Raw genomic sequence first — 23327 nt, forward strand, 5'->3', positions numbered from 1 at the left:
ACCTCATAGATCTATAATGACCAATTAATAATTACAAAATATCCTCAATACTTAAAATAGCTACACTAACTACTTTTAACATCAATACTTTTTACATTTTCCCCACCATCCGTCACTGCCACTGCTGCCGGCACCACCGCCAACGACTCGCAACCATCATCACCGCCGCCGTTACAACCGCACGTCACTACCACCAGTTACCATGACCACCATCGTAACTCTTTTAAAGCCTCATCGCGCAGATAATTTTTTTAGTGTAAACTAAGATAAAAGTTAACAAATTAGACCCGGGTGGGGTCCGAATCAACTCCCTCAAAAACGAAAAAATTCGAGTCGGATCCATTTGGAGATACAAAATCTAAATAGGAGGGAAAAGGAGAAAAGGGGGATTCCAATGGCAAACTTGTTTAGCTTATTTCATGAACTCCGTGAAAGAATTGCGGCGTCGTCATCGTCGTCGTCATCATCTTCTTTAACCCCTCCAAACAACAAATCGTCATCAGATGATCCCGCTTTAATTCTCCGTTTTCGACAAGTTATTCCCATTCTTCTTCAAACTTACGTCATCCCCAATTCTTCCGGTACTCTTTCTTCTCTTCTACATTTTCACTTCTAATAGATAATCTATCATCGATTTATCTGTATATTGTTATCTATTTTTGTTTCACAGTTAGTTACCACATTTTTAGGGTTTACTTCTTGTGCTTTTAGTTATATAAAACTTTTGTGATGGTTTTTTATCTCGAAAAATCGAAGAACTTCTATTTCTTGAATAAAAAACTATACAAGTGAGTTTTAGATGCTTGTTGTATGCTTTTATTTTTTCGCTTACGGTTAGTGCTAATGTAAGAGATACGTTTTGATTAGTCAAAGCTATTACACCAAATAATCACATTTCATATCGTTTGTTGTTCTGTTATAAAGCTTGAGGCTTTATTACATAGAAACTAGAAAATGGAATGTAATTGTTGAGTTTAAAGACTAGTTTGAGTTTGAAGACCGGTATCCTGACCGTAAATCATACTTGTTTTGTTTTCATTTTGGAATGTAAAAGGGAGTGATTGCTACACTCAAAATGTTGCATGATTATTGTTTTTTGAACTGCAGCAAACGAGAAGGAAGTGATTGCTACACTCAAATTGTTGAATCACACAGTCAAGATTTATCCTGGAATTTTCTATAATGGGAAGGCCAGTGCTATTTTACCAACAATTTGTCGTATATTGCCGTTTTTTGCTGAACCCTCTTTCTCGTAAGTGACTGATACCTCAACTCAACATCTATAAAGTAAATATAAGATTTTTAATTTTATGTTTTGGAATTATATTGTTATTTTATTTAAGTACCACTGTTTGGGCGTATCTAAATAATCAAATGAGAAGTTGAAGTTGCAGTATGTTTTCTTGTTGAATCTTAGACCTGGGATGATATTGTGCTTACAGATATGTGAAGAGCAGCTTTGTGTTCATTGTTTTTTGGTAGTCGGCCCATCTTTGAGTGTTGAAAAGAAAAACTTTTGTGCTTTCTATACTTAAATCTTTCTTTAGAGATCTCTAGCTTGTTTCGGTGTCATTTGGGGTTGGTAAAATTTACATGATTTATCTTCTGCTTTGTGATTATTTAGATTCTCTATATCCTTGTGAGATCCCATGCTTTCATCTATAAGTTGGGCAACTAACATTTTACTTTCAGGTCTCGCCAAGGAATTATTTTTGAAACCTTGGGGTCCCTTTTATCCTTGCTCCGTTCAGGAGATCGAGATGCGTATCGTCTGTTTTTTAAAGATGTCATGGGGGTGTTTGAAGGTACACAACACATACTAAACTACTCTGTGTTATTGTTTCATTTATACGTATCTCTAAAATTAAGGAATTGTGTCCTGTGTTAAGTGTATAATATTTATTTTTGGTTTAATTAATTAGTATCTTATGTTTCTACTTTTAAATAGATCTCTTGACTATAGCTACAATAGCCAACAACACATGCAAATCTGAGTTGGAAGTGTCTCTGAGGTGTTTCCATGAATCCCTGTCTGTGATATCCACTGACTCTACTGCTCTCAGTGAACTTCCAGCATGCATTAAACCTATTGATGGTTTTGGTATCATTATCAACCTCACAGGAGTTGCCAGGTGGCAGCCATTCGCTACCTGGATGATTAAAGTTTCTTGTAAATGCTTAACTGAAGGAGCTCTATATGTGGAAGGTTTGATAAATGTGCCATTTGTTTTGGCTGCATGCAAGTTACTTTGCTATGGAGATGCTGCTTTGCAAATGGTTAGTTTCGCTTTTGTTTGATTATATCCTACATTAATTTTGGTTAACCTAACCTTAATAATAAGTGTTTTTCTTTCTATTTACTTATGCATTGTATTGGTTTCTAATAAACAAACATCATGAAGGCTTGCTTTGACTTGGTGCGCATATTAGGAGAAGTAGTAAGTGATGATATCATCCCTAGCATCATCCCTAGTGAAAACATGATCTTGTCAATATCGGCCATACTGAGTGAAGAGGAGGAAGGACGCCCCGTGTTCAGGTATTGATATTGCTGTTTGTTAGTGATTCATTTGAATCTATCTAGTTTGTATACTACCATTTAGTTAAGCATCCTTTGGTATCATATGTTATGTCTATTTCACAGCATATAAAGAGATCGTTTTAATATGGGAGTCTAGAGGTCAAAGTCATGTTAAATAATATCGTGATTTCATCTGCAAGATTTCAACTTGCAAAGTAATCCACAGAACCACTTGTCCATGACATATGTTCTTGCTCACTTTAAATCATTGACTATTTTGTTAACTGATTTAACATAATGAAAAAACAAATTATAAGCATCAATAGAGATAATTTTTTCTTAGAATAAGAATACCAGTAATAACCATTATGTTCAGAGACTCAACATATGATTCTTTCTTGGGTGGATGCCTTCAAGCTCTATACTCTAGTTGCACTGATGATGTTATCAAGTTGACAGCCACGGATATAGTCAATGTCTTTCCTAAGTCAATGCAGAAGACTAAAAGTCCTGAGCTCAAGGTATTATTGTTTATGTTTATACTACAAGATATAGGCCTACATGTATGGTGGTTCACTTTTTTTCTTTTATCGTCCCTATCTTTCCCAGACGGCATTGTGTGGCGCATATGTTCGAATAGCCAAAGTATGTCCCCCTCATATCTGGAAGCCTGAATCATTATTTAATACCCTTCGTTCTCCAAAACCTTATCATGGGCTTGTTGAGTGCTTTCAAGTGGTTCTATCTATGCTTGATCTTGATTTTGTTGGAGAGGCAACTAATGGTGAAGAATCCTTGGATGCATCATTGATAAGAACCAGTGATTATGAATCAGTAAGAGTTGGAGAGAAGAGGTCAATTCAACTCTCCAATGTTTTGAACGTTAAGCGGCAAAAGCTAGACTTATCCAATGGTTCCATGTCCAATTTACAAAGTGAAGGAAGAAATGAATATACTGAGCATGCTGGCTCCACACTTATGTCTCTCATTGAATCCTTGAAAGCTCCTGGTGGCAATGCTAACTTGTTGGAACCAGAAATTTCGCTGACAGCTCTTAGCATCCTCTGCATTGCTTTGTGCAAGTGTCCTCGGGATAAATTTATACGTCAAGTTTCTCGTCAGATGCTTGAATGGATTCCTTGGATTTCTGAACAGGTATGAGTCCTTATAAAGTATGAGAGTGGCTTTACCATGGTCTATGGTCTAAATGAGGGCTATATATTTTGCAGGTGAACCAAGAAAGTTTAGGTGGAGTGGATTTACCTATCTACCTTGAAGCACTTCACAGGTTACTGCTTAGACAGAGTAAGAGGCTGATTTTAGATTGCTTAAGGTCTGAAAATGTGAAACCCTGTATTGAATGCAGGACCATTTAGATTCTTGAAATGTAAACTAATGTTAATGTTTGAATTTATATAACTGTCCATTTTGCTCCTTTAAAAATATTACAAAAGCAGAAATGGAGACCGGATGGGGCAGATCTTTGCTCATTATCCTTCTTCGAACCTTAGAAAACTCATATGTTGATTGTGTATATTCCAATAGAAATGCAAGGGGTATATATAGAAGTTTACAAATCCTCTATCAAACCCTGCTTTCAGTTATCAGATACATAGAAGCTAAAACCAGTTTCAGTAATCTACCTGATTCACAAACTCTATTAGTTTGCTGGAATTATTAATTCTACACTTGCACATAGTTGTAACTTTCTTAATGACGTTGATACTTTCCCATATATATGATATCTAAAATTGTGCCTCTCGCTGTTTTAGGATTTCTTTCTCAGAAGGATAATCTTTTCAGAGAAAATGATAATGCTGCATACCTTATGCAGTTGGTGTTGAAGACTCCATGGAACCATGCTCTTATGACAACTGAACCCTGTCTGTCATGGAAGACAAAATGTTTCTGCCTTCAGATTCTTCCCATCATGGGTACTTTGTCTCAAAGTGGGGGTGATTTAGGTATTCTGGATTTGGGTCTTCAGGATGAAGCAGATGAAGTTAGAAATGAAGCCACAATAGCTATGCCATTAATTGTCCTATGTGAATTTGGTACATTAGCACAGATTTTTAAGAGATTGGAGTAAGTAAACTTCTTAACTCTTATGCACTCATTGTCAATTTGCATATGCATTTTCCCAATTATGAGTACATGAGGTGGTGAATATGATCAGTATACTTATGAATGGCAGAACGGGTCAATTTGTTTGTTAATCGATATAATATCTTTGTTGCAATCATAGGCAACACACTAATTATTTATATTTTTATAAATTTGGGACAAAAGGGATATTGGGTACATCTTACTTGCTTCAACCTTTACCAAACGTTATTCTATTAGAGCAGGTACCCAAAACCTCCCGTCCTGCCCTTGCCATCATTAATAAGAAACAAATAGAAGTAGAAAAATCTATATATGTTCACTGAACTGAAGCTCTATGACCTTGCCTTTCCTTTGAACATAAATAGAATAGTTTTTAATATGAAAGCAATCACTGACTTGGAATTCAAGTGATTGCGCCTATATATTTTTGCTTGCAGAGAAATCTGTATTAAATAAAAAAATTAGAAGAATTTTTTAGGGTAAGTCTATTGGGTAAAGTGATTTGGTTTCATGCAGATAACAAACAAAAATGACTTGGTTTGATCCATTTTGGTCTGCTATAATTTAGGGCAGTGTCAAAATGTCTCACGCAACAATGAAACAGATCTAGTACTAACTTCTTTTGAATTTAAACATACTCTCCAATTTAGGGTTGTGATATAACACCAATAGCCTCATTCTATACTGTAAAAATTTTCAATGGACTATACAAAGATAAGTCCACTTCTTTTTCTCACTTTCTTTGCCTGAAGTTATAAGTTATATGTTTTTGTCAGGTTCCTGTGGAAAGAGAAAACCGAGAAAGTCAAGAAATCCATCACTATTTTTCTTGGTTATTTGGCATGTCTCTATGGTTCTTCTGATGGCACTGCAAATTTGTTTAAAAACAAATGCATGCTGTTCTTACAAGAGGAGAAGCACATACACAGTTGGACAGGAGATCAGCTGTTGCAAGGATTTTGGTGCTCTTTATGTGACAAGAGTATCCGTCACAGCCATGAATCATTATCAATTACACCGAATCTCCATAACATGTTAGACTGTGATTATACAAGTCTTGTCAGCCTTTTTTTCACTCTCCTATATGATGAATCTGAAGAGGTTCAGCTTTCATGCGTTTCAGCAGTTGGACGGGTCCTTGTTCATATGGATTTAAACACTCTACATGAAACGAAAACCGAGTGGATAAAATCTATTGATTACTTACTGCTTCACAGAAGAAAGTCTGTTAGAGAAGCATTCAGCAGACAGATTAGGTGCTTTGTTCAGAATCATATATTGACTAGTTTCTTTTTAGATGAGCAGTTGTTTTTGGATAGAGTTAGAAATGGGTATGCAGTAGCAAATGATCCAGAAGTTTATGAGACTCTTTTAGAAGCAACTGCAGGTATCATGGTTGCAGCAGATATAAATGGTCGATTGTTTTTAGCATCTCTTATTATGTTGCTTGACCAGCTCGACAATCCTTATGTGACTGTGAGAATGTCTGCATCTAAATTGATACATAGATCTTGCTTCTTTCATCATAAAGGAGGTCTGGAGAAAATTCTTGCTAAGTTTCATCATATACGCAATGAAGTGTATGATTTTTTATCATTGCGGCTTGGTAAAAGCCCAAAAATGGTTGCAGAATTTGCAGCAGGTTTTCTTGATGTTAAATCTGAAGAACTTGTTGAAAGAATGGTCCCAGTGGTTGTTCCAAAGCTTGTGATTACTCAGCAAGATAATGACCAAGCAAAGGTTACCTTATTTGTGCTGGCTAAATGTTTGAACAAAGATATGGTGCAACTTGCAACCGAATGTTTACCAAAAGTTCTTGCTTTGGCTCTTTATCAAGCAGATGGGCAAAAGTTAGACTGTGCGTTGCAGTTTTATTGTGGCCCATCTGGCATGACAAGAAAAGAAGTGGTGGAGGCTGCTGTACCTGAACTTTTGTATGAATTAGTCTGTTCTGAGGATGTGGACGATTCAGTTGATACCAGCATAAGGTAGAATACCCCATCTACTTATTGGTCGAGTTTAATTGTGTTTATATCTAACAGATTAGACACGTGGATCAGAAAAGGCTATTATCTGTTCTTAGTTGCACAAGTCTTTCGTCTATAACACATAAAAAACATGGACACTACGTTTTTATTGTTTGTTCTTCATTATGTACCTGACAGTGATTGCACAACAACTCTGTGCTTCTCTCCACCTTTTTCTTTTGGAAGTTTTTTTCTCAGTATTGCTAAATTTACTTATCAGACCAGTACAATAGAAAATGAAGTTCATTATAAATTCCAGTGATTATGCATCTTTCTGATAAATCTTGCTCAAATACATTCTATTAGACGTCTTCTGCTAAAAATGAATTTAGCACTTTGTGGAGAATATATATTATTGAGCTTCCACTTATCTATACATGAAGTTGATCGCATGTCTCATTTTATTATGGTTCAAAAAATAAACCCAGTTATTTGGGTGTATGAGATTATATATCTTGAAGACTCTACCTAGTTAGTTCTCTATAGCTATTGTTTATAACAAATTTTAGTCGTTTAAGCTTTCATTTACTGTTTTACAGGCTATCGAGGGTGCCCCAGATGATAAAGGAAGTTGCAAAAATCTTGACAGAAAATGATGATCTTCCAGGTTTTCTAAGACACCATTTTGTTGGTCTTCTTGACAGAATTAACCGAAAAATGCTTTACGCAGATGATACGTTACTTCAAGTTCAGGCCACCAAATGTATAGAAATATTGATTAACATGATGGGTTCCCACCTTGGAACTTATGTACCAAAACTCATGGTTCTTCTCATGCATGCAATCGATAAAGAACCATTGCAGAGGGATGGGCTTGCAGCCTTACATTTTTTCATTAGACAATTGGCAAAGGTATCCCCTTCTAGTACTAAACATGTGATCTCTCAAGTTTTTGCTGCAATTATTCCCTTACTTGAGAAACAAAAGGGACATTCTATCTTGCATATGATGCAAATTGTGAAAATTTTGGAAGAACTTGTATTTGAGAATAAATCAGTACTGAAACAACATATATATGAGTTTCCTCCTCTACCCAACATTCCTGCCCTTGCAGAAGTCAACAAAGTAATAGATGACGCACGTGGGACCATGACCTTGAAGGATCAGTTGCGAGATATTGTTGTTGGTTTGAACCATGAGAACTTAAATGTTAGATATATGGTAGCTTGTGAGTTAAGTAAATTGCTAAAACTGAAAAGAGATGATGTGGCAGTCATGGTTGATGGTGAAGAGGATTCAGATATGGATGTTTTAAGCTCTTTAATTACATCTTTACTTAGAGGCTGCGCAGAAGAATCTAGAACTATAGTTGGACAACGGTTAAAGCTGGTTTGTGCTGATTGTCTTGGATCGCTTGGAGCCATTGATCCCGCCAAAGTTAAAGGCTTTTCAAATCAACGGTTCAAAATTGCATGTTCAGATGATGATTTAATCTTCGAGTTAATCCACAAACATTTAGCACGGGCTTTTAGGGCAGCACCTGACACCTCAGTTCAAGACATGGCTGCTTTGGCGATACAGGAGTTACTGAAGATTGCTGGTTGCAATGCATCGCTTGAGGAGGATGTTTCAGCTTCTCACATTTCAAAACTCAATGTTTCAAATAAGATGGATGGGAGGGGTCAGAGGTTGTGGGACCGGTTTTCTAATTATATTAAAGAGATAATAGCTCCCTGTTTAACCTCAAGGTTTCACCTTCCAAACATGGCTGATTCTGCATCTTCTGGTCCTATCTATCAGCCTTCATTGTCATTTCGCAGATGGATATTCAACTGGGTCAAAAAACTTACCGCCCACGCAACAGGTTCGCGGGCTAGCATCTTTAATGCATGTCGAGGTATTGTACGCCGTGACATGCAAACAGCAACTTATCTGCTACCATATTTGGTATTACATGTTGTCTTACATGGTACCGAGGACGCCCGCCGTGGAATAACACAGGAAATTCTTTCAGTTCTTGATGCAGCGGCTTCAGAAAGCGTTCCAGGAATTAGTTCTGGCCAAAGTGAAGTTTGCATTCAAGCAGTTTTTACTCTTCTTGATAATCTTGGTCAATGGGTTGATGATGTTAAACAAGAGCTTACTCTATCTCAGTCCAATTCAAAGCAGAAGTTGAAGCATAACAGTCTAAATTACATATTGGACTCAGACCAGCTATCTATGCAGTGCGAACATGTTTCTGAGCTTTTGTCCGCAATTCCAAAAGTGACCCTTGCGAAGGCATCGTTTAGGTGCCAGGCTTATGCTCGTTCTTTGTTGTACTTTGAGTGTCACGTGCGAGAGAAATCTGGATCATTTAACCCATCAGCTGAAAAGAGTGGAATTTTTGAGGATGAAGATGTCTCATTTTTAATGGAAATCTACAGTGGGTTGGATGAGACTGATGGGTTGTCGGGTTTGGCATCTTTACGTAAATCAAAAAGCTTACAAGATCAACTATTAATAAATAAAAAAGCTGGAAACTGGGCTGAAGTTTTGACTTCTTGTGAACAGGCTTTACAGATGGAACCAACATCTGTCCAGAGGCATTCAGATGTTCTTAATTGTTTAATCAATATGTGTCATTTGCAAGCAGTGGTTACTCATGTTGATGGACTAATATCTAGAATTCCTCAATACAAAAAGACGTGGTGTATGCAAGGAATTCAAGCCGCTTGGAGGCTTGGTAGATGGGACTTAACAGATGAGTACCTCGATGGAGCTGATGAAGAAGGTTTACTTTGTAGTAGCTCGGAGAGTAATGCTTCATTTGACATGGATGTTGCCAAAATTCTTAGAGCAATGAGAATGAAAGATCAGTTTTCAGTTAGTGAGAAAATTGCATTATCGAAACAAGCTTTAATTGCTCCTTTAGCTGCTGCTGGTATGGATTCATATACACGAGCATACCCTTATGTTGTCAAGCTTCATGTCTTACAAGAGCTCGAGGATTTTCATTCTATTCTGAATGGTGAGTCGTTTTTGGAAAAGTCATGTGCTGGTCAACCAGAGTTTTTAAAAGTAACAGAAAACTGGGACAACCGGCTCAGATTCACGCAACCGTCTCTTTGGACACGTGAACCACTTTTGGCTTTTCGGAGACTGGTTTTTGGTGCTAGTGGTCTTACTGGTCAAGTTGGGAACTGTTGGGTACAATATGCAAAACTCTGTCGCTCGTCTGGTCACTATGAGACTGCTAATCGAGCCATATTGGAAGCCATGGCTTCAGGTGCAGCTAATGTTCATATGGAAAAGGCTAAACTTTTATGGAGCACAAGGCGTTCTGATGGTGCTATTGCAGAGCTACAACAGTCACTTATGAACTTCCCTGTTGAAGTCATTGGCTCTGCTACAATGTCATCAATTACTAGTCTTTCATTGGTTCCTATAAACCAACCCGCTTTACCTTGCAACACTCAAGCATCAAATGAAAATCGAGATGTTGCAAAAACCTTGCTACTGTATTCCAGGTGGATTCATTACACTGGGCTAAAACAGAAGGAAGATGTTATGAGTCTGTTCTCTAGGGTTAGGTTACTGCAGCCCAAATGGGAAAAGGGGTATTTTTATGCGGCAAAGTATTGTGATGAAGTGCTTGTTGATGCAAGAAAACGACAGGAAGAAAATTCTGGTGCAAGTACTGAAAAGGCTTGGTGGTGCTTCCTTCCTGATGTCTTGCTATTTTATGCCAAGGGACTTCACAGAGGCCATAAGAATCTTTTTCAAGCTCTTCCAAGGTTGCTGACACTATGGTTTGAGTTTGGTAGTATTTATCAGAGGAAAGGTTCATCATCTAAAAAAGATATGAAGACTGTTCATGATAAGGTTGTTTATTTCTCATTCCGAATCATATAATAATTTGAAAGGGGAAAGTGGGGTTTGGGGTAGAATATTGTGTTTTGAATGTGATTATCTGTTTTTTACGTGTTCAAGTAACAGATTTTAGAGTTATCTATATAGTTTAGAAGTAGCTACCACAAAATTACTTGTTATTTAACATGTGAAACTTAAAATAAGAACATATAATTCTATGCCGTTCACTTGCAAAGTTGCAATTACCGTACACCTCAGATGAAATCACATGTGTTCTAACACATTTTGAACTTTTTGTGTCCGTTCTTATCTGAACCTCCTTCAAGTTTCACATCCAAATTAACATATGATTGTGTGGTTTTCACATTTTTAACCCCTCTCTCTCTCTCTCATATTAGTCTTGTTGTGATAATTTCATTGTACATAAGCATTTTCAAAATGCAATGCCAAACACCAGTTACTAATTATGGAAACTTGTTCTCTTTTTCCCTGTCAGTTGATGAGCATTATGCGCGGGTGTTATAAGGACTTGCCTACCTACCAATGGCTGACAGTTTTACCTCAACTGGTTTCTAGAATCTGCCACCAAAATGATGAAATTGTACGAGTTGTTAAGCAAATCATTACATCTGTTCTCGGGCAATATACCCAACAAGGCCTTTGGATCATGGCAGCCGTTTCAAAATCTACAGTTTCTTCAAGGCGGGACGCAGCTGCAGAGATTATAAACAATGCACGAAAAAGGTCAAATCAGGGAGCACCCAATGCTCTGTTTGGCCAGTTTGCCAGCTTAATCGATCATTTAATTCGGCTATGCTTTCATGCAAGTCAGTCCAAGTCACCAACGATCAACATTTCTACTGAATTTAGTTCCCTCAAAAGGATGATGCCGACTGAAATTATAATGCCTACTCAAGGATCAATTAGTGTTAGCCTTCCCACTATTGATACAAGTACAACAGCCTTTTTCTCAGCTACAGATTATCCAACTATAACAGGAATAGCAGATGAAGCTGAGGTCCTTTCATCACTTCAGAAACCAAAAAAGGTTAAGTTTCCTAACTGGCCGAAGAACATCTAAGTAGCTCTGTTAGTAGTACGTTTTTTTCTAGATGTGTGAGTTTTGACCCAATAACTTACACATGGGTCAATCTGGGATGTGTTTTGTTGTAGGCAAAAGTTAGCTAAAAGGGAATGGAACAATGCTGAAAGTCTCTTAAAGTCGTTTAGTGGATATAGCATCTTATATCATCTTGTTAAACATTTTTTTCTCTATGTGTAAGTTTTGACCCAGTAACTTACACTTAGGTCAATCTGGGATTTGTTTTGTTGTAGGCAATAGTTAGCTAAAAGGGAATGGGACAATGCTGAAAGTCTCTTAAAGTCGTTTAGTGGATATAGCATCTTATCTCGTCTTGTTAAACATTTTGATTATCATTGTAGTATTATTAATTTTGTGATCTTAACTACTAGATTTTTTTAATGGACAATAAAGGTTTTGTTGTTCAACCACTCCATACCAAAAATAACACATTTGGTTCTGCTCCCATTCTTACTTTTTACTCAACAAACCAATCTTACCACATCTATTACTGGAACTTCGATATCTCTTTGCCATGATATTCATGTATTGTGTCGATTCTTTCCACAGATTATTCTACTGGGAAGTGATGGAGTCAAACGTCCATTCCTCTGCAAACCGAAGGATGACCTTAGGAAAGATGCACGAATGATGGAGTTTAACACAATGATAAATCGGTTATTATCCAAGTCTCCAGAAAGCCGTAGAAGGAAGCTATATGTACGTACATTTTCTGTGATCCCCTTAACGGAAGATTGTGGTATGGTAGAATGGGTACCCCACACTCGCGGGCTTCGACATATTCTCCAAGACATATATATTAGCTCTGGGAAGTTTGATAGACAGAAAACAAACCCTCTGATTAAGCGTATATATGATCAATGCCATGGTAAAATGGCTGAAGATGATATGTTGAAAAATAAAATTCTTCCAATGTTCCCTCCAGCTTTCCACAAGTGGTTTTTGAACACATTTTCTGAGCCGGCAGCTTGGTTTAGGGCCCGTGTTGCTTATGCACACACTACCGCTGTTTGGTCCATGGTTGGGCATATTGTTGGTCTTGGTGACCGTCATGGAGAAAACATTCTTTTTGATTCAACCACTGGTGATTGTGTTCATGTTGATTTCAGTTGCTTATTTGACAGAGGCCTACAGCTTGAAAAGCCAGAACTTGTACCTTTCAGGTTAACACAGGTGAGAAAGTCTGTTAATTATAATGCATGCATAAAATATTTTTTATTAGTTAATAACATTGTAGAAAGAAACTGTGGATTCCTGCATTTTATGGAATGTTGCATAGGTACATATGTACTTCGTAAGCAACACCTGTTTGACCAATATATTTTGGGTTCAACAGTGGTTTAATTTTTGCATATAATGTTCTCTTTCAATATGAATTTAAAAATTAATATATGCATAGGTTTTAAATAATGAAACATAACACGTTATATCTATAAAAAAGATTAATTTAGTTATGTACTTGTATATATTGATGATATATATTATTATTACAGGATTCTCTATTTTTACTAATTGCAGTTGCATATGATTGATAGTGTTTGTGATAATTTCTGAAACCTTCTTATGGTATGGATTGTGCAGAATATGATTGATGGGTTGGGCATAACAGGGTATGAAGGCACGTTTTTAAAGGTTTGTGAGATTACACTTTCAGTACTAAGGGAACATAGAGAAACTTTGATGAGTGTTCTCGAGACGTTCATCCATGATCCTCTTGTCGAGTGGACTAAAACTCATAAATCCAGTGGAGTGGAAGTTCAGAACCCTCATGCTCAGGTTTCATTCTCTTCCTGTAGCTATACAAAAAGTTTGGGTGCACTCTTTTAGCTATTGTTTTGGAATATTAAATATAGTTTTATATTGTTGAAATTGTAAAGACGTGTTCACAACCATCAGTGCCAAGTCATATTAGATTGAGATAGTCTTGTAGAATGTAGCATATATGAGGTACTGATTCTTACTTGAAATTTCAGCGGGCCATAAGCAATATCGAAGCACGCTTGCAAGGTATTGTTGTGGGTGTTGGAGCAGCACCATCTTTGCCTCTGGCTGTAGAAGGGCAAGCTCGCCGTTTAATTGCCGAAGCAGTTTCGCATAAAAACCTTGGGAAAATGTATATCTGGTGGATGCCTTGGTTTTAATGCCAATATGAAGCCCTCAGGTATGCATTGACATCTACAGCCCTACTCAATTTCTCACATGACCAAATCAGATCGAAGTCTATTGACATGGTTCTCCATCCCATGAAAAATAATGACACTTCCATTTCTGAAATTTTGTACAGTGACCTATTTTACCCTTCCTGGGTTAAACAAAGTTAATATATTGATATAAGCTGAAATGCTAAATGAACTAGATCTCAAGTACATTGACTTATGTGTTTCTGTTATAGTTTACACCATTTGTAGTTGCTTCTGACTCATTAATCTAAGAATTTTAAAAGTTGATCTCTTCAGTTTCCTGTCAATAATTTGTAACGAAGCGAGCCTCCGACGAATAAGGTTACATTTTTTACTGGAACTGAAACATTCTAATGATGAGAACAAATATGTTAGCAGAAGGTAATTGAATGACTGCATAAACAGACTTCACTTCAAAACACAAACCTGAAAACCATGGTGATACTGTTTTGTAAATTTCATGTTTTCATTTGAAGTATGTAAAATAAGCTGGATCTACCTAAACCCTAAACCACCTACTGACCTCCGCACTTAACCAATAAGTGAAAAACTATATGAACTTCGGGAATGAGAGGCTAGTTCTCTATTATGTGAAAAGCTATATTGGTTGTTCCAGAGTTTTTTGCTGATTAGGGTACTTTTTTTAATCCAGCTCATAAGTGAAACTGCAGTGTAATATCATGAACCAAGATTTGGGAGAATAGTTGGCTACTTTTTTTGGGTAAAGGGATACCACGTTTCACTTTCTAACAATTAAAACACAACCAATAACGTTTTACAAGTAACTTGACAGTGTCACACTAGTTCACATACATGACATGCCATGTATATGTTAAACAAGCTAAATAGCAACCAAAGAAACCATTACATGAAAATAATGCTAAAGTAGCCTCTGTTGTAGGCAGCTTTAATTCCAGCCTTCAAGTATACTCACCCCCTTTGTAGATCATTTAAAATTCGTCGTGACCAGCTTCAATCTAACCATGGAGACAATATCATCTCTAAGTTGTTGCACTGATCTAGCACTAGTTGTAAAGAGCCTAGCATTCCTTTCTTTCCTTATAAAGTAAGCAGCAGTAGGAAGCAAAATACGACCAAATGACCAATAAATACTGCTTGTTGCCTTTTTATTTGCCTAATTAAGCAGGCAGGTCAGAATATCATCCCATCGGCCAGAAACCATGTGCATATCAACTAATGGTTTGACCAAATCCCATACGCGATCATGAGAGTCAGGGCCATTTTTGCATAGTGAATAACATAGAAGGTTTAAGTTAGTGGAAGCACTAAAATCTAACATCCCATTGCCTAAATTTATCCCGTCTTAAGTTTCTTCCTGCAAATAAGCCAGAAATGGAAGTCATGTCTTGGGATACAATGCGAAAATAGTTAGCGACTAATAAATTACTTAACTCACACTTTTTACTGACTTTGACACTTGGTGATGCTTTGATCTTATTTACGTAGTTGAATTTGCATACTATCAGGAACATCCAAGCCTGAATCTTACCGTTTTCTGTATTATTGTCTTTATAGGATATAGGAATGCTTGAAGCCGACAATTCTTCTAGTGTTTCACGGAAAAGATATTGCTCCCAATATGCACCGATTATTAGAGAGAAGCTGTGAGATCATTATGTTGATATGAATGATTATGCTGAGAGCTTCAGCATTTGTTTTATATGGAAATGTAAATGTTAACTATAACACCTTTTAGGCGCAATCGATGTTGCAATGTACATAACGCGGTAATGCCGGCTATAGTTCTAATGCGTCTAAAGTTTATAATCAATCAGGCCCTATACTCAATTTGCAAATGTAATCATAATTTTTTTACCCCATCTAATAATCTTATAATTCTGGTAACTTGTGAATATAATAAAAAGTAGAAAGATTTGGTGCTTGTATTATGTATAAGAAATTTCACATAACCAATTCATAAAAAGTTTTCCATGGGCAACAAAGCATCCAACATTCTTTCGATCAATCTTCAATGGGCTTTTCATTTGTGTCGTCATCTCTTTGACCAATCCTTTCACCGGGGATTCACCTCTCACAGCACTGTGTTTGCCTGAGCCACACACAACTGTAACATTGTCTGGAAACTTGAAACTCTTTGTCAGGTACCTCATTCGAATATCATGAAACCATTGTAATAAAACCAGGTATGCGGTACCCACATGCATCCCATGCAAGTCAAGCTTAAGTTCTGAAGAAGTCAACTCCATTGACTCTGCCAAAATCGATGGCTCAATCAACTCCTGAATCAAAGTAGATTCATCATGGTTCAAGTTTTGAAACAATGTTTCTAAAGACGTTGGTTTGATCCCTTTTGGTTCTAAGATTGAGATGAGATTAGGACAATGATTCAAAACCGAATTATAGGTTCTGATAGAAAATGGGGTTTTCAAGTTTTTCATTCTTTTAAGCCATGCCAGCATTTCAATGAGCTCATTGTGAGATCCTAATGAAGAAAGCACCATATTTGAGGAAACCACATCTAATTTAAAGCCATCATCCTCCATTAAACCTATCACTCTCTTCATATCTTCAAACAATCCTAATCTTCCATATGCATAACTCAATGACCGATACTCAAATACAGAAGGTCTAATCCCCTGGTTTTTCATTTCTACCATAGAATTCTCAGCTTCGTGGGGCATATTAATTACAGATAAACTACTGATGATTGATTCGTAAGAGCGTTTCTTAAGGTAAATTGACGATGAATGTGAAGAAAGTTGATTGATACGTCCATATGCGTCAAATATCCCTTGTTTTGATTGATGTTTTGAATGTGAATCCATTAGGTTGCAATAGAAGTTACAAAGATCTCTTTGCTTACTTGCTAGTATTGTTTCTACTTCTGAAAGTAAGGTTTGCGCTTCATCAAATTTTTTATCCTTGTAGAGTGAAGCAATGACATCTGCTATCAGTTTAGCATTCCAACTGAACCATGGCATTTTACTGATTTCAATATATAGCTGCAGGCATATACACAAATAGCAACTATAAGAAATAATATAATTGTGGTTATCAGGTAGACTTAGCACCACTTCAATAAAGACAGAACTTTGCTCACATGTCACCATGATTCCTCTATTGCCAAAAGAATATAAAGTCAAAATATAATGTAATCAGAAAATGTTCTTACTGATATATTGTCGCGATTAATTTTAGTACGGATTTTGAATTGCATTTTCTTGTTCATGATTTAACATATTGTAATTTAGCAAACTTCAGATTAAAGCCTAGAACTAGATACAAATTGTTGTATGTATTGTGGCTTAATATATTTCAGATTAACAGCACCGTGTCATCAGTTTACAAGTCAAAAGAGATAACATATACACAAATCAAAGAGTTCTACGTCTAGCACATATTAACGTGGGAAAGCCGCATATAAAAGCTACTAAACATTCTGAACTTTCCGAATTAATGTCCAACATGATGACAGTTTAAGCTCATAACTGGCTACATTTTCCACAAGTTAACAAGTCATTTTCTACATGAATAGATGGATTTGAGACCATTGGTCTCAAGTTCAATTCCGATATTACCGCCATATGCTTTTGGGCAACGGGTTTCCCGGGGACCAGTGGGCTTTGGCTATTCAGCAGTCTGTCATTCGCGAGCGTATATTTAGCCGGCAATTAATCTTTTTTGGATGTTGAAAAAAATAAGAAAACAAGTCATGTTTCTATTTTTAGTACTCTATAAAAGTACATTTGCCTTTTACAATGTATGTTTAGAAGTTAAATGAACACAATATCAATTTGTGTGAAGTTAAATAGTCTTCATTTCTAAATATGAAAAAAACATTGCGGGTTGATTTCTGTAATTCATAAAAATCAAAAGCTGCTTTCTATTTTGGATATAATTTGTGTATTTATACAAAGTTCATCGCGCTATTTTATGCAAAATAACCCTATTCCTATAAAACTATAGTGTAAAAACCTAAGCAGGGTATGTTTATGAAAAGACAAAAGAAAAGGACAAAAAGTGAAAAAAGATTATATCAACAAGCAACTCACAGGGAATGCAAGAGGAGATAGACGGCGAGATAACGGCGGTGGGGTGTTGGGAGAAACGAGATGAGAAATTGCATCAAGAGCTACTGATTTTGAAGAGGAAGCAATAAATTTCTTAATTAATTTAGATGGGTCATTAGTAGTAGTGGTGGTGGCAAGTGATGTGAAAAACCTCTCGCCGTGTTTGCTCAATGCGGTTGTACATGTTCTTGTTGTTGTCATTGGCCATGGTGGTGGTTTTACAAGTCTAAAATGATTGCAGGCCATGGTGGTGGTTTTACCAATATCACCTATCTTTACTTCAGTTTCAGTATAGTAGTGGTGTTTTGGTACATGTTGAGAGTTGCAGAATATTTGTGACTGAAACCAATAACTTTTGTATAGCGTCATATGTGAAATAGAATGAGTGGTGGAACCATGGAAGATAAAAAGATAGGTGATACAAGTGTTTTTTATATACATCTTTTACACCGGTATTACACAAGTGTGGTACATCAATTCATACAAATGATAGAAATTTTGTTTGAAACAGTTTTTTTTTGAAGGGAAAAAAAAAATTATACAAGTGGGTAAACCGGTATTTTAAATACCGGTTTCGGTTTCGTTTTTTGGCTCAAAATGATATTTCAATTACCGGTTTTAGAAAAAGGAGATTGAAACCAGTATTGTCATTATTGGTTTCGAAATTTGTACCACCTTTTGCAAATAAACAGTGACGATGCAGGTTGATGGTGACTTGACACTGACAAGGAATGTGAACCCGGTTTTTCAAATACCGGGTTCGAGTGTAAGGACAAAAATGGAGCCATGCATTCTCACTTTATCATTTACCCCTTTCTCCCTCAATCTATACATACACATACTAGTTTTTTAAACCCGTGTAAAAACACGGACTAACCGATATACCTTCTATAAGTTAAAGTGTTTTTGACGTTACATATTTCATCTAAGTACTTACAACCATAGTTGTCGACTCATATCTTTTGACTCGACTCAAAAGCATGATTTTTTGACTCGTGACTCGAAACGTGAGTCGACTCGTAAGAGTTAGGAAATTTTTAAGTACTACATAATATAGTTTAATTATATATAAGTGACGTTTTTAGAAGTATATTAAGTTCATTATCTTAATAAATTTTACCAAAATATTACTTATTCAATAGTTTTTGAGGCATAAACTTACAATTTATCTCCAAATTTGCAATAAAATGATCAAAACTACATAGCTAACACCTAAATTAATGTAGCAAATTAAGTATAATGTATAATATATAACGATAGTATCAAATTAAAATAATTATAAGTTTGCGACTCGTGACTCGGTCCAAGTTTACATAGCGACTCGTAAGAGTCTGGACAAAAACGAGTCGACTCGTTTTTGGTGTAAATCGACTCGACTCGTAAGAGTCAACTCGTGACTTGTAAGAGTTTAACAACTATGCTTACAACGACAACTTCATTAGTTACATATGTGTACTGGTTACAATCATATTACGGAGTATATGTTATTTTATTCTTTCTGTCAACTATACATTAAGGTGTTGTACAATACAATAATGTAAAACATGTTTGGTGAATTTCATCAACCTGTTTCATTTAAACCTCATTATAAAAGTAGCTTTAGTTATCTTTTATTATATTTACATGATCTTTTCATATGATTTGATTTATCATTTGATAAAATGATATACATAATTAGTTAGTAATTACGTAATATTTTTGGTGTTTCTTCCATCGTACGGGTATAATCTAGTTAAATGATAAAGCACTATAATCAATTTATTAGTTTGAAGTAGTTTGATACGAAAAGTAATAGCATATGACACTAACAACCATTCATAACCAAAAAAAAAGAATCTTAACTACTTCAAAATGAAACTTTTTGACATCGGTTTCCTGGAGTTCAAAATTTACAAAACATAGTAATCAAAAGCACTACCACAAAGAAGAAAAGCTAGTAGTTTCATTTGTAAAATAGATTGTATAGAAAAGAAATTGACAAAAGACAACGACGACCCCAATATAGAGCACATCACTGAAAATGGTTAGAAACCATCTTGTGCCTTTTTTCATATTGCTGCAAGTACCTTTAAAAAGGTATTAATATCCATTTAGCATCAAATTCCATGTAGCTTACCTTAGACCTTTTGCCCAACTACAAACTAAGCAATGGCTTGCATGATATGGTTGTGAGGCCGCACCATCCAAGGACACCTTGTGTATAAGGCCGAATACACACACAACACTGCATCGAAAAGTTAAATAAAAAACAGTTTTAGATATTGTGTGGTTCCACACATGAAGTTTATCTGACTATTCCACATGATAAATCTAGCTGATAAAATTTATAGAATCACAAAGAAACTTCATAAAACGCACATAAGAAGCTATGTAATAATGTGTACAACAATATCTCATAGTTCCTAAAAGACTTGTAGCCTTAAGAAATCAATTTCTTTACTGTCTTAAAACTTCCGCCATCAATTGTTGACTTAAGGTACACTTTTTATCAACTTTATAAAACCTCATGTCCTCATATATATCTAATATGCAATCTACAAACATTTTCTTATCCACATCTCAAAATTTCATATATATGTAAGCGGTAACTATACAAAACCACCCCAAACAGATAGATAAACTACGATTAGCTAGAGCCTGCAAGTTCACGAAACGCAAAAAATCATCGGTTGAGAAAGTTTATAAAACACCATATTATTTTTCTTGGTCTATCTTTTATAGTTCTAAATAAAATGTTTTATGCCCATGAATTGTGCTTACACATGGAATCATGGATTGTGCTCAAGGTAGATAGTGGTGAGCTTCTGTCTTGAATCAGGAGCAATGCCATCGAATGGTGCTAACTGGTTATCATTAAACCATAGATCTTCTAAAGCTATGATGAGAAAACAACCAAGTAAAATCGCCAACATTAAGGAAAAATTATGTGTGATAATAATTAGACTTTGAAGCTACAATTGACCTAATACTACAATATGGTGTTACATTATCTCACTTATATTACAAAAAACTAAACTATTTGTAGTACCAAAAGGTTCAGTTTAATAATCCCGAATTTCCTCTCCTCCTTTCTTTTTAATGAACTTATGTACGAATGTACTATTAAACATAAAACATATTAATAACTCTTTAACTCCATGTGTACTTATGTACAGTTAACTAATGTTACTTGTTACCCGACCCACCCATTTTACCACCTTCGCAGATGAAAGTCATTAATGATGAATTGCTAGTTTGCAATATCAAGTAAAAATGATGAGACTAAAATGTGTTATTACCACTTTCATACTTGATATAACCAGAGAACTTTTTATAGTTTGGGGAAAAGACTCCACTTCTACAATTATAGTTTATCATTTTCTTCTTGAGCTACTTTACCAGCGACACCTCCCGCGAACTTGATCCCATTAGTGACATGTACCTGCTGAAAAAAGTCTAAGCTAATTACTATCTATAATCACATAATAACATAAGTTATTTAATGTAGATAACTGAATTCATGGGTGATGAATACTAAAAAACCAACTTGCAACACCCCAAAGATTTAGACTTTTTTTTTATACACAAACGCAGTTACAAACTTAATAATATGGGCAAGTAATTATCAATATATTTTTGAGACTAATCAACTAAAAATTAGAATAACTCTAACGAATAAAAAGTAACAATTATGTTTGATCGAATCTTGGGATCAGAAAATCAGTTGAGGGGCTGTTTTTGGGTCCTACTTTTCGGCCACTTAGAAACCTTCGTTTCAATAAACCTTGCATCACATTAAAGACATCTGAACTTACTTCCACTGTACGTTTTAGTTATCCCCAAAACAGAATACACGAAAAGTTACGGTTTTCCCAAAAAATGATCATAAGAACGTCATACTAACTAATGATTTAGAAGCACATAAAAAAATGAATGCACACCTCATTTTTTGTGTTCATCTTCATTCTCTAGCATCCACAACACATGCTTGTTGAGAAAATAACCCCAAACTCATCTATAAAATTCGAAAATCATAGACGAAGAAAAACAACAAAGAGAATAACAACAAAGGTGTTTTTGACTTTTTTCAAACTTTAATTTCAAATACCCTAACTCATAACAATTATTATTGCAACTAAATTAATACTTTTAAAACAGAGAAAAAAAACTTAAGGCAAAAACAATATCGTTTAATATACTAAAGTAATATGTTTCAATAAACCCAAAACCAAACTTTTTGATTTGGTTTCAGTTTGAGTAAAAAAACAACAAACCTCACTCACCAAATAAATATAGTGGACGTCAAACCTTTCATGAATAAGCTCCATGTGTAGTTCCCCAATGATGACATAAATGCTAAATCCTTTTATTTAGCCCAATGACTTCGATAAAAAAGGTTTTTTGGGTATTATTAAGAGACATGGTAATCGTACACCTGCAACCCAAATACAAAATCAGTTACATATTGCAAGTTTTAGTAAAATACAATCTTAGCAAATACTACAAAAAGAAATAGCCTATACACTAGATTTTTAACCCGCGTTTTTCGCGGGTAAGTTTTAAAAAATAATGTTTAATAAACTAATATAAAATTAAATTTGAGAAATTAAAAGTTTAGTATCTTAGATAAATAACGATTAATGAGACCTAATAATTACATAATTAGTAATTAGGTTAAAAAATTTATATTCAAATTTGCAAGAACTTTCTTTCTTATACAATTAGTTTTGATTTTAAAGATACAAATTGAAAACAAAAATTACTCTAGCAGCCCATGTCTCTGTGGATATAAATTGCAACATGATATTAGTAGCATATGATCAATCCTTGATCTCATGTGACGAAAAGGTCAACCCCTTTACCAAAACCAGCACCTGCATATCCACCACCACCATACATGGGTCCACCATAACCATAACCAGGATAGAGGCCTACAGAGCCACCTCTATAGCCTCCCCCATAACCATTATTATCATACGAAAAATCACCCCAGCTCTCTTTGGCTCTGCCCACTTTATCTCCACCTAACATAATTAACAATTCATCAATTTTTCTATATCTTTAAAAGAAAATAAACTTTGGTTGATTTGGAAAAAACATAAACTAAATTGTAAGAAAATCTATTTACCTGTTTGCCTCCAAGTTCATGTATTTGACCATCTGAAAAAATCTTTTCCACGGCTTTTCCACTATCAAATGTAACAAAACCAAAGCCGCTTGAGCGTCATGTGACATGATCAAGCATAATCTGATGCTCAATTATACCACCATAGTTGGAAAAAATACTCTCTCATTTCATCTGCACATCAAATTTACAGCCTTATATGTATCACAACTCCATAGTTTAATACATCCATAGACATCCAGACATTAATGTGTTTGCTACCTTCTGTTAAAGTTAATGGTATACCACCAACAAAGATTTTTTTCGTTCTTGATACCCCTCTACTACCCTGTGCATCCTCTCTGGGAACCGTCCTCTTCACTTCAACCTCATTTCAAAACACATTACAAAAATGGACACACGAGAAAAGGTGGGTCAATCCAACAACCTCACCTCTTTTAACC

At 35.5% G+C, this 23327-nt stretch overlaps 2 protein-coding genes and 1 long non-coding RNA gene across 3 annotated transcripts; 1 reads left to right on the forward strand and 2 right to left on the reverse strand.

Annotated features, from left to right (window-relative positions):
* The first annotated feature begins 375 nt into the window (after nucleotides 1-375).
* Nucleotides 376-15586, forward strand: LOC122596046 (serine/threonine-protein kinase ATR). The gene is made up of 16 exons (XM_043768550.1): nucleotides 376-581; nucleotides 1108-1252; nucleotides 1693-1805; nucleotides 1949-2277; nucleotides 2403-2539; nucleotides 2898-3042; nucleotides 3131-3676; nucleotides 3751-3826; nucleotides 4294-4606; nucleotides 5404-6615; nucleotides 7194-10458; nucleotides 10943-11494; nucleotides 12098-12721; nucleotides 13130-13324; nucleotides 13522-13709; nucleotides 15265-15586. Exons 1-15 carry the CDS (start codon nucleotides 395-397, stop codon nucleotides 13687-13689), a joined length of 8007 nt encoding a protein of 2668 aa, XP_043624485.1. The 5' UTR covers nucleotides 376-394; the 3' UTR covers nucleotides 13690-13709; nucleotides 15265-15586.
* Nucleotides 15587-15614: 28 nt separating this feature from the next.
* Nucleotides 15615-18157, reverse strand: LOC122596045 (pentatricopeptide repeat-containing protein At2g17033). The gene is made up of 2 exons (XM_043768548.1): nucleotides 17763-18157; nucleotides 15615-16712 (listed from the first exon to the last, which is right to left on the reverse strand). The coding sequence occupies exons 1-2, from the start codon at nucleotides 18147-18149 to the stop codon at nucleotides 15636-15638; spliced, it is 1464 nt and encodes a 487-aa protein (XP_043624483.1). The 5' UTR covers nucleotides 18150-18157; the 3' UTR covers nucleotides 15615-15635.
* Nucleotides 18158-20642: 2485 nt separating this feature from the next.
* On the reverse strand, nucleotides 20643-22057 carry LOC122595039. The gene is made up of 4 exons (XR_006323182.1): nucleotides 22043-22057; nucleotides 21701-21746; nucleotides 21059-21201; nucleotides 20643-20655 (listed from the first exon to the last, which is right to left on the reverse strand). It is a non-coding gene; the product is annotated as an uncharacterized LOC122595039 (long non-coding RNA).
* Between the last annotated feature and the right edge of the window lie 1270 nt (nucleotides 22058-23327).

This window comes from Erigeron canadensis, chromosome 4 (assembly GCF_010389155.1).
Source record: "Erigeron canadensis isolate Cc75 chromosome 4, C_canadensis_v1, whole genome shotgun sequence".
NCBI classification, from domain to species: domain Eukaryota; kingdom Viridiplantae; phylum Streptophyta; class Magnoliopsida; order Asterales; family Asteraceae; genus Erigeron; species Erigeron canadensis.